A 12,538-nucleotide genomic window follows, 5' to 3' on the forward strand; every position below is an offset into this window, starting at 1 on the left:
CTCATCTAGTTGGAATGGAATGTTATCTTTTTCTGAATTTGCTAATTCAGGCTGTCTGATTAATCTGAAACGTTCAAGTTATTTCAACTATAAATTAAAAGAATCAGCAATTTTTTTATCAGCAACTGAAAACTAAATCACAGAAAACCAAGAACTGTGCCTGACTGTAGGTCTGATCCCACTAGCTCTTTTGGGGGTGGATTCACTCCATGAGACCTCTTTTGAGAGAAGTACTATATGACTGCAAAGGGTTCACAGACTGGGATCACATGAGCAACTCATAATCAGTGTATACATTTTCTTTACTCTGTGCTATAATCCAGGTACAGACAATAGAAATACATAAAGCCCTCTTACTAGAGCCTTGATCATGTAAATGAGAGAATGACTTCAGATTTTGTGAATTGTGTTTTTTTAATTTAGATGATGTACTCCTTGTAAGCAAGTAAAGTGTCTTCTACAAGATCACCCATACCACTTCCTATAGCATCTCTCTTTTCTTCACAATTCTTCCCCACTTCCATTCTGCCCATACCCCTGCCAAATTCAGATAAGAGACAGAGTGACGAAACCACAGACATGGATAAGGAAAAAGAATGAACAGTGAAAAGCAGAAGGTGGCCCTCAAAACACAACACTTCTCCATGGGTCTGGACAGGAGTTTCTCCCCTAAGCCTCATGGTTTGTCCTTAACCATTATCTACTGGGCAAGTAAGTTACACTGAGAGTCTTTCAGTAGGCATTTCATTTTGTTCACTGTTCTTTCCAAACAATTTTGATTTTGAGTAACAAAGACCTTATTTTCCTCTGTCCTATCACAATCTTATTCTGGAGAGATAATATGTCTTATAATAAGGCCCTTCTAAACTCTGTGCAGTAATGAACAAATCATGATCCCAAAGCTACCAAAAGCCCCTTGACAGCAGAAGTAGTCATGTTTCACATCTACCACTCCTTGGGTCTGTGCATTTCCAATCTGTGCAGGCAGGTCCAGTTTTGAGGTCAGGTGGAGGTTTTGCTGGAACTGCCAGTCTACAGAGTTCCCAAGGTCTCTGCCTCAGGGCAGGGCACACAGCAAGGGTTCAAGAGTTTGTTTCACCTGAAATCTCACTTCAGATGTTGTGCCAGACATTAGCCAGCTCTAAGTCAGGAACTTCAGATTATTTCATCCATTTCAGCTTCTATAAGAGTCACTTAATGCTCACAGAGATCATGCAGCTTTCTCTGCTGTGAGTTTACTTCGGTACCAAAGCAAACTCGTTTGCAGCTAGCTTTGATATCTCTCTGCTAAACCATAATTTCACTTTATTATTGAAATATAGTTAATTCACCTATCTAGGTGCAAGTATTGAGACCAAAAGAATTTGATGGCACTGCAAACATGTCAGTTTCTCATCCATAACTGTTACCAGTCTGATTGAAAGAAAGGAGCATCACAGCCCAGACACTATTCCTGATGGCCTTTTAGATATATCTCATTGGAAAGTACTTCAGTGAAACCTAAGTAACTATATGACAAAGAGTAGAAAAAGAGAGTTTTGAATCTTGTTGTATCTTGTCTTAGAGTGAAGACAACCAATATTCTATCATTTCTACAGCACTTCTGAGGGAACAACAAATGTGAAAGATGAAAACCAGATGCTCTAGTGTTGACTCTCTTTCTGAGAGTTTGAGGACGCCAACAAGGCCTAGCACCTCTTTCTTGTGACCATGGAGGAGGAAGGAGAAAACCTGTTCAGCCCCAAGGAATCCTTCTGTTCTGGGCATCTGGTACCTTTCCTGCTCTCCCCACTGAGTCAAACCATGACCCATTTCTTCATTTACTATGTGTAATGTTGGCATATTAAAATTCACTAAGTGAGTAATGTTCTAGACTGCCTTGAATATCTGGATTATTTTTCCCTCTGTTGGAATTTATTCCCTAGGGTAAATTTATTGCACAATCCTCTAAAGTGAACACGCAGTGTCATGGGGATTCTACCTTGATATTTGCTGCCCTATTTCTCAGAGGATATTATTATTTGTGATATTGGTATATTCAGTCACCTCAGAGAGAGAGCGAGCAAAATTACTCTCTTGAAATTCAGACAGATTTATTCCTTAGCTGGTTTTGTTTTGGACTTCCAGCTCAAACTGTTTCTCTTGACTTAGTTCCTGCCATTCTGTAAAGTGAATTCAGTGTGCATTTGGCAGAGGTGAGGTCTGTTCTGATGCAAGCTTCAAGATCTGAACAGAAAGGAATAGAGAATTTAAATGGATGGTATCCAAATAAAGGTATGGTAATACTACAGATCTGACACAAATTGAACGTAGAGATGGAAGAAGAAAGCTAAGCCATACTTATACCATCAAAGTTAGATATCAAACATATAAGAATGCTCCCCTTAAGCTCAGGAAACATTCCTCTTGAGGGAAATTCAGGTCAGCACCTGCTTAGACCTGCCCTCTGAAGAAACTGTTTTTCATAAGCTACACAGCCTGTGAGACCTTCCTCATCTTAGTAACCTGCACTAGCTATGAATATACCCACAAATACTGTGTACTGGTTTGCTCTTATTACCTGCACTGCTACAACCTCACAGCATAGTACCAAAAAAAATAAAATAAAATAAAATTCACATTTAACTGGGCTAGAAAATATCTATTTTGAGTAGCCTGCATTCGTAGATAGACCTGTATCAGTTCACATCTCTGTTCATATCTCATGAGAGGACTCCACTTTGACTATTTCTTTGGAAAGCAATAGTTATGGGGAAACCACGACTAATTTCTCAGGAGCAAAAGATTTCTCAGGGGTGGGAGAGCTATAAGTAGCTCTGGAGCAGACGAATTTAGCCCCTGATGTGAGCCCCTTGTCGTAATATATTGCAGCTGACATGGGGGCACCTTGTGGGCCCCGAATGTCCTGTGTTTCAGCTGGTTGCAGCTCTGCTCTCTGCACACGCTCAGCGCCTGAAGCACACATTCTGGCCCAATACCCCCTCCCAGTGGGCTGTGTTTAACCCACACCTGAGTCAGTGTCATCCTCAGTACGAGCAGAGCCATGTGAATAAAATTCACCACACTTATTCGCATCTCTAAGCATGTTTCAGCACAAGTCATTCTTCTCACAGCTGTCACCCACATTTCTCTCTTTTTTTACCTCTCAAATGCCTCTAACAAATTGCTGACTGCCTCGGGGCGGGAGAGGGAAGCCGAGAATCCCCTCACAGAAAGCTAACCTTGACCGGAGCTGTTTGCTCGCTCTGACCATCCGCCCGCCGCCCCCCGAAACTACGAAGCAGCATTTACAATTTCCATCTCGAGTCACCGCAGCAGGCTTTACTCACGGCGCGGTGAGCACCGAACTGCTTGCAGCAACCGGGGGACCGGCGCGGGCTCGGCCTCAGCCCCGCCCCAGGGCGGCAGCGATGGCGCCGGCCCCGCCCCAGCCCTGTCTTTATACTGCCCGCCCCGGGGCGAGCTGTTGTTCTGCGCCTCACCGGCGTCCGCATCGGTATCCTTTGGCGCTCTGCTTGGCGGGCCTCCCGCGCTGGTAAGTGCTTTTGAACTGCGCTGAGGCTGGAGGGCGAAGGCGGTAGGCCGGCTTGGGGCGACTGCTGTTCTTTGCGTTGGCAGCCGCGGCTCGGGGTGCTTCCCCCAGCTCTCTGCAGTGCTGTTGGTTGCCCTGCTGAGCTGCGCCCGAGAGGCGAATTGTGGTAGCAGACGAAAAATTGCTTGCACGGCTGCCCAATATGCTAAAAATAATTACTTTAATATGAGCGTTGTGTAAGGGACAAGATCTGCTGAAATCGCAGCTGAATCCAAGAGGTGTGCATGCCCAAGCACCTGAGGCATGATTTCTTTTTTACGTTATGAAACGTCTATGCAATCTGCATTAGGATTTTCGTTTGGGTAATGTCACCTGTGTTCCACGTTAATCCAGTGATCATGTCTACTTCCCATGTTTTAGTTCACACTACCAAATGCCCTTAGGGTATGTGAATTGCATTTCTTATGAATAATACAACCTAAGTGGAAGATGTATTCCAGATATCAGCAGGCGTTCAGTCTAGGGGACTACTCTAATGTAGAAGCCTCTGAAGCTGATTCGTTGTGGGGCTGGTCTTAATCAAATCAGTTCTGCATACCCTCTCCTACTGTGTTGCACTGCTTGCTGTTGTAAATATAACTAAAATTCCCATGGAATCTTCCTAAAATCAAATTTTCTAAGATGTGAGGACACTAAAAATAAAAATCCCATGGCTTGCATTGTAATTTTTTTCTTAAGATTTATTGGCACTGTATAGCTGTTTTCCCTCCTGATTTTACAAAGTAGGGGTTTTTTTAACAGTCACTCCTGGGAATATTGCTATACATGCTTGGCTACAAGATCCAGCTGCATTTAAGAAATGGAGACAATATGTTCTAAACCTCTCTAATACTGTAAATAAGCGAGATAAAATCAAGACCGTCTGGTCTCAAGAGTTTGCAGTGGTCAGAGGCACTCAGTGAGGTCACCAGACTTATCTAAGTGCCTATCATCAAGATGCCGTGAGCAGCCACAGAGGTGATGAAATAAGGCGCTTTCCTTTTCAGAACTGAAATGTGAATGTTAAGTGCTCTTGGTGCAAGACAGTAATCACTGGTTAAATGGGTATGAATAGCTGGACAGCAACTAAATATGTCTGCCAATTTCTGTCATTCCATACTGCAGAAGCTTACTGTGCTGATTTGTTTTCCAATTTACCTACTTCATTTAAGATCCAGAAAAATCTGATTGTATTACAAAGTGTACAAAAAAGCTTCAAATTGTTAATTCTAATACGCATAAATAATAACAGATACTCCCCAGCAAATCAGTGCTTAATTATTTTGTCAATTGTGTTGTGACTTACTCTAAACTAACTGAAAACATTAGAAGAAAATAAGCTGAGGTTGCAAGCTACAACATGACACTAAATTCCTGCATTATTTTTAGAATAAAAGTAATACAGACAGAAGAGGAACAAAGCAAGAAGTTAACTAACAACATGAAGTTGCTCATCTGCCTCACAGTAACACTGGGTACACTTGTCACGGGACTAGATACTGTAAGTTTTGAAATAAATGGGGGTGATTTCACTTGGAACCACTTCTGGTTTTGATTATAGTTCTGCTTTGGCCAGTGTAATAGGCTTTTGACTTGAATTCTCTCTTTTGCTGCCTCTGTATGCGCATATACGTTTCCAAGAAACATGGGTTTGAGCCCTTTGTGTTTTGTTCTGACTCTGGACCATTTGAAGTCTGCCAGACTTCAAGTAGTAAAGACTTCTTGCAATAAAAAAGAAATCTAGCTTTTCTGATAGTTTGCTTAACGTTTAGACCTGAACACCAAAATCTCACTGATCTTTCATGGAGGTGGATGTTGGGCCTTAAGACAATTTCTATCTCTTCTCCTTGAATGTGTGATGCTGGAAAAGAGGCAACATATATGAATTTGAGTATTTTTGACTATTGGCTTCTATGACAGCTTATCTATTAGCAGAACCATTCACAAGCATCACTTTTTATTGTTACCATTACTTGTTTTAGCTCAGGCAAGCACACCTGACCTCTGGGAAAAGTATACTACAAACCTAATGTTACTTAATCACATCAAGAAAAATGTTCAGCCTGCATAGTACAGGGCAAGAACCTACTGTTGGATAAATCTGCAGGTTTTAATGGCAAAAACATGAAGCATCGAGGCTACCAAAATGAGAGGCAGTTGGAGAATGTTGTGTCTTTGCAGTGCTTGGTGGCTGTGAGGGGGAGGGGGAAAAGCTTTGTTCCTGTTTTAGGGACACTGACCATTGAAAGCTGATTAGGTCCTTACAGTAGAAATAAGTGTCAAATTCTGATACAGAGGATCAGCTTGTTGTACGGTCTGTTGGTTCTTTTGTGGTCATTTGTTTTTTCTTCCTTTCTGTTCTGCCCAGAGTTCCACTTTTTGTATTCAGATTCCACACAGCAGGTTCAGCTGGCAAATACCTGCAAAAAAACTGAACTGGGAAGGTATATAGTAGGGAATAGAATTTGGAACCATAAGAAGATAATCAAACCACATAAAATAAACTCTTTGCTTAAAATCCTTCTTTCTTTTCCTTTAGGTTCATAGCAAGAAGCACTACAAGCTATCATATCAACACAGATTATATGACAAGGGTAAATATGCTTTTTCTATCTGAATCTAAAAAGTTGTTATCCTGCAATTACATCTTCATACAAGAAGGAAGATTATTGATACTTCAACATCTAAAGCTTTATTTGCAACTGTGTTTTATTTCATGAAAATATTTTGCCTCTGATTAGTGACTTCCTTCACTTGCAGCATGCCACTGTTTGAATGGAGGAACCTGCGTTACCTATCACCTTTTCAGTGGAATTAAGCATTGCGTATGCCCAGAAGGATACACTGGGATTCACTGTGAACTGGGTAGAGTACCTATTTTCCTTAATACTAATTGAATTGATTTAGAGGATCTAAGAGATAACAAGTCATGAATATGAAATATCAAGTGGAAGTATTGCCCATGAACAGATGACTGGATATCTTTAGCATCTTATGCTAATAAAATGAGGAAGAGCAACTAAATAGTGCTGCAAATTCAGGGGTTGTTTCTTTTGGGGTGGTTTTGTCCCTGACCCCTCACTAATGTTTGGTTGTGGTGGGAAAAAAAGTGGACTTGTTTGGGAGTGTTCAGAAACAGAATAGATTATATTGAAGTATGCTGAAACTAAACAAAGAAATACGCCTGCTTAAAGCATGTTACTTGATGCTCAAAATTCATAGAGCAATTTCATAGTAACAGATCAGATTTTGCATCATCTATTTTGTAGTAAAATGCATTGGCTCTTTTTCTCATTTGAAGGATACATAAAGTTTGTCTCAGAAGAACATGCTGCTAACAAAGCACTTATTTTTCTCAGACACTAACAGCGCATGCTATAATGAGAATGGGGAGGACTATAGAGGAATGGCAACAGAAGATGAATGTCTGTCGTGGGACCTTCCCTCTGTAATCAGGAGGGACCGTTACCATGCTCACTTGAGGAATGCTTTGCAACTTGGACTGGGCAAACACAACTACTGCAGGTAAGAAAATTATCACTCTTCCTGTGATTATTTCTATTGTCACAGCTCCAGAAGTGCCTCAATTGATGGTGCATGTATTTAAATGATAAGATTTTACTGAAAACACTGGAATAGGGTTCTTAGAGGTATCTAGAGTTCTTGCTTACCACTGAGGTTGACAGTGCTGCAAAGTTCCCAGTATGCAACAATAATACTCAGTTCATAATTATTTTCCCTGGCATATCTTGCAACAGAACGCTTTTGGTCTTGTCAGGACAGCTATAATTCTAAGATAAAGATGTATTTTTAATAGTACTCTCATGAAAAGAACATTTCCTTTATCTTCTAGAAACCCAAATGGAAGAAGCAGGCCCTGGTGTTACACCAAAAAGGGATTTGCCATTCGAGAAACACCCTGCAACATAGAAAAGTGTGGTAAGTAGTCTAAATTTTCAAGTATTTCTTTTAAAATACAGGATCAGTGCATAGTTATAAGAATCTGACCCGAGTTTCTCCTTTCATAGGGCATGCATGTGGTCAAAGGAGCATCAGCAAGTACTTCAAGATTGTTGGTGGAAGTCAGGCAGAGATTGAGTCTCAGCCTTGGGTAGCTGGCATCTTCCAAAACATCAGGGGCGTCGATCACTTTCTGTGTGGTGGCAGCCTCATTGACCCTTGCTGGGTGCTTACAGCAGCACACTGTTTTCATGATCCGTAAGTTCAGAGTTCTTACACCTCATTTGCGCTTTTTTTCAGCTGATTTCTTTGCATTATGCTCAATGAGTAACCCTTCACAATGTAGCTTAGCAAGAATGTTATTTCAATGCAGCAAAACAAGAAAAGCAGCCACAAACACAAAGCCTCTTGGCTTCCAAGTCCAGTGGAACGAGCACATTTTGGACTATGCAGTTTAAATTGCAGCCCAAATTTGAGCTGAGATTTCGTTTTACCATAGCTGTTCTCAAAACTTTGAAGTCATATCAGGAAGGTGATGAGCTGTGAAGAAATACATTCATGGGTGGGTTTTATTGTTTTTCCTGTTCACCTCAATCTCAGAAACTGGTGGTCCTAATGAATCTCTACTGTCACTTAGGTCAAAAAGGCAACAAAACAAATCCCTCTACAAAGTGTTCCTTGGGAAGTCCGTTCTGAATGTTACTGGTGATAAGGAACAAGTGTTCATGGTTGATGACATCATCTCTCATCCTGACTTTAACGATGACACAGGTGGCAATGAGAATGATATTGGTAGGTGGTGTCTTGATACGAGACTATTTAAAGGCTATATAATTGTGGCATAAATCATCTCAAGCTCTGCTTTTAGAAGGGGAACATGAACAAGGTGCTTAGTGAGAACTAGGCCTGTGCTGAGGAAGATTTTCTCATTTGTATAAGTCTGGCTTGTGGCATACATCAGATGTACCTGACACACAGTTAACTCTGCAACTGTCTTTTCTCTGGACCTGTTCAAGGTGTGGCTTTTCTATAAACACCGGTGGCAGCATCTTATTTCTGCCATCCTATTTTATCAGTTCATGCTGTATAGTAAAAATGAATGCAAAAATGCATGCACCGTAGATTTCATCGTATAGTAGATGAATGCAACATGAAGTATCACATTAGCAGAAGGTTAACCTGAATTAATCCAGAATTTTCTAAGTCTCTCTGAATTCTGCAAGCTTAGCCCTAAACTGACAAGGTCAGAGATGGCATTTAGCTATTTTCACAAAACACTCACCGCTCTTGCGCTTGACACTTAGAATGCTACTACCCCTTCCAAATTCCTGCTGCCAAAGAAATAAGAATTTAATAGCTTCATAAGCCCTTCTGGTGGGAAGTACAGTATAAACTATCTTCTCGTCAGCAGGGCATCAGATGCCACCCTCTACAACCAGCCAGTCAGGAAGCTGAGGTGTTAAAATGTATGAAGATACATTTTCACAAAAATCTGCCCAGAGCTATCAGCCTCTTCTCCTTCCAGGAAGGAAATTCAAGTTGAAACGTTTTACAGTCTTAGAGCTGGAAAATTAATTTGCTTGTTAGTAAATGACCCAATGTAATTTGAAAAGCCATGAGAGGAATGATATGCTATCAAAAGCTATGTGTAATTGGAACTATTCCCATTAAGCATATCCAGTACTTGTATTGTCAGAGAACTTGAGAGGGGGGAAAAAAACCTAGCTCTACAAAGCTAACTGTATCTTCTCCAACTTGTTTCCTAGCTTTGTTGAGGATAAGAACAACTTCTGGACAGTGTGCAGTAGAATCCAAATATGTCAGGACTGTCTGCTTGCCAGAGAAGAACCTTTACTTAAAAGATAACACCCAGTGTGAAATAGCTGGCTATGGAAAACAGGATTTTTGTAAGTGAATTGTGTCTCTTTCCAAAGTTGTACTTCCACCATGTTGGAACCGAATGGTGTTTTTATACCCTGATCTGAAAATAAGATTCCTTTTAATTTTTCTATTTTTCCTTTCTTTTCTTTGCTATCATGTTTTTCTAGTTGTCTGTAACATTTCCTATCTGATGCTTCTCACTTGTCAATCACATTAAGCCAAGACACAGACCAGCAATTTCTTTCATTCTTGATGTGATGAGTAGAAAAAAAAATACAGCTGTGCTGGCAGATTAACAAAGGATTGCATTTGTGTGGAACTTCCTTGAAAATTTTCAAACTTTCTACAAACCAAGCTTTATAGTTTGCATATAGATCCCCTTCTATTTAAGACTTACTCTCTTTAAAACTTAATTATTAACTGCAAGAGTAAACCAATATTGCATAAGCTGGAAATAAGAGTATCAAATTGGAAGTAGAATGGTGATGCTAACTGATTTTTTTTTTAAAGTACTGTTACTGTGTGTTATGGGGAGTTTGGTTTTGTCTTGGGTGGTGAAAATAATTAAATATTCTTTGTTTCCAGATGACATCTTCTATGCTCAAAGACTGATGTCAGCCACTGTAAACTTAATATCACAGACAAAATGCAAATATGAATACTATGACAATATCAGAGTTACTGACAACATGGTCTGTGCTGGAGATCCCACATGGAGGACTGACGCATGCAAGGTAGAACTGTTCATCTCATAAATAATTGTGAATGCATGTATACTATGTGGATCAGTGGGTTGCATTTTGTAATTCTACTAGTGGAAAGAATCTGTGTAGTAGAAATTTAGTTCACCTAATGGAGATGACCCATAGTGTGGCCAAACCTGAGGAATAAGGTTGGGACGTAGAGTTAGACGTTGCATCTTCCAGATAGGCTTTGAAATCTGAGAAGTGTAGTATCTTAAGCATTGTTACTCCTCAAAGCCTTATTAAATCTATTCTAGTAATGGCTGGTAGATAATGCAGCAGTTATTCCAGTCTCAGCTTGCACCTCTTTAACTAGAGCTCTGGAAAAAGATAAACAGTGAATTACAGGTGCACACTGAGCCCCTCACAGATACATCAAAACTAGATCTGTTGCCCTGCATCCTTACTGTGCCAAGCGGCCCATATAAGCTATTAAAAAGAGCAAGTGTTGTCCTTAAGGTCAGAAGTGCCTTAAGAGGACAAACAGATCTGGTTCTGTGATAGTGAATTGGGCATGTTGGCTTTGACTTTGTCACTAGGCTAGTATCTGTGAAAATGAACTTTGGATACAGTGTTATTTGCAAGGTAACTCTTCTCCCTGTGCCTTGCTAGGGGATAGCTAGAGACCTCCAGATTTTTTCAAGTTCCAACAGATGCTGAGCCTTCTGTTCTATCTATGCAGTGTTCTAAAAAAAATCGAGGTTTTAGCTCATAAGTATTTACTAGGTTTCAGTCTAGAAAAACAATTACCGGCACTGTTAACAAAGACTACATCTGCAGAGAATGGCTAATATGTTTTGTTTTCTTGTCAGGGAGATTCTGGTGGTCCCATGGTCTGTGAGCACAATGGCAGGATGATGCTTTATGGGATTGTCAGCTGGGGAGATGGCTGTGCAAAGGAAAACAAGCCTGGTGTTTACACCAGAGTTACTCAATACCTTAACTGGATTGACTCCAATATGAACGCAGTAATTGCCAAGAGTCGTTTTCTTCCTGAACCAAAGTGACCTTTTTGCTACAGCTGGGCTCAAATGAAGAAGGTTAAGCTCATAATGGTCCCAGGATACTGAAGTCCTGAAAGTCATGAGAGGCTTTCCTTTTAAATGCTCTCATGATCTGTCAGTTTTCATGCGGCAGAGAGGTGGTTGATATGTTATCTTACTACTCTGAATTACCTGAAAACCACTCAGGGGGAAGCTAAAATATTTAACATTTAAATAAGTCTTCCCATGTGTGATACTATGCATATCAAGTTATCTGCCCACTTCATTTATGAACCAGCAGTTGCTCTGAGAGTATTGGTACAGTTGTAACTTAACTCATGTATTGATTTAATACATGACCTGAGTCTAAAATCTTTCCTCATCACATGGAATAGTACTGAAACTCCTGTCCTAGAAAACAAACCTTTTAAGATCAATACTGAAGGTGATCATGCTTTGCATCAGAAAGTGAAAAACTGCATCAGCACTTACCACTGTGAACAACTGAAAGCTACTGAGACTGATGCAGTACTTGGTGTAAAGGGTTGAATGGTAGAGACTCAATGTATATTAAGACCTTAAGGATGGCACCTGTAGCTGTGTCATAATTTCACTTAAATTGTGTCACAGGAAGGCAAGTTGGAAATCTGACTGCACTTCTAAGTCAAATCTGAAGGTGCTTGGGTCCCCTGAAAAATCTGATCATGAAACCTCTGACTTATACATGCATCCGGGAGAGGATTTCAGGACTTGGCACCCATCGAATGATGCAGATGTCAAAAGTCCGAACTTCATTTCCATTTATCTGATATTGTATGGGAACTACTTTTATTTTTATTTATGCTGTTTTTATTTTTAAACCTGTATTACTTTTTTATAGATTTGAATTATTTCTATGAGGGCTGGCACCTCAAGCTTTATTTAATTATTTTTACTGTTTAACTTATTTATATTATGAATGTTAAAATATCATTAAAAAGAAATCCATTCTTCTTACATGTCCTGTCTCTCTTTAAAGGGGAAGGGTAGGATCCGACAGAACTGCCATTATTAATTTCTGTTCTGAATGTAGTAAAACAAATGTTTAAACTTCTGGTTAATTAAAGCATTTCATATGCACATTTTTCTCTGCTCTGGGGTGGAGTGCTAGGAAACTATTCTATAGAGTACAGGTAGGGCCAGAGAGGCCCAGACCATGCCCAAACCTTCCTGGGGGATTATTCTGCTAGAGAAAGGCAATGGGGCAAGGACTCGAAGTCTGGTGTCCTGGACAGGGCCCAGATTTGCCTAGATGTACCCTGGGGCCCAGGGAAAACCAAATGCACATGTTGCACTGGGGTCTGACCTTGTGACACACTTGGCTTTCTGTGTGTCTGACCATGTTTGGCAAAACTGGCTTC

General features: G+C 40.4%; 1 protein-coding gene across 1 annotated transcript; it reads left to right on the forward strand.

The window, feature by feature from the left end:
* Positions 1–3,455: 3,455 nt before the first annotated feature.
* On the forward strand, positions 3,456–12,134 carry PLAU (plasminogen activator, urokinase). The gene is made up of 11 exons (XM_068139848.1): positions 3,456–3,535; positions 4,961–5,072; positions 6,111–6,165; positions 6,332–6,436; positions 6,931–7,096; positions 7,425–7,510; positions 7,600–7,789; positions 8,169–8,323; positions 9,298–9,438; positions 9,998–10,146; positions 10,968–12,134. The coding sequence occupies exons 2-11, from the start codon at positions 5,013–5,015 to the stop codon at positions 11,160–11,162; spliced, it is 1,302 nt and encodes a 433-aa protein (XP_067995949.1). The 5' UTR covers positions 3,456–3,535; positions 4,961–5,012; the 3' UTR covers positions 11,163–12,134.
* Positions 12,135–12,538: the final 404 nt, after the last annotated feature.

This window comes from Melanerpes formicivorus, unplaced genomic scaffold, assembly GCF_026170545.1.
Source record: "Melanerpes formicivorus ecotype bairdi unplaced genomic scaffold, bMelFor1.0.p_v2 SCAF_6, whole genome shotgun sequence".
In the NCBI taxonomy this organism is placed as follows: Eukaryota; Metazoa; Chordata; class Aves; order Piciformes; family Picidae; genus Melanerpes; species Melanerpes formicivorus.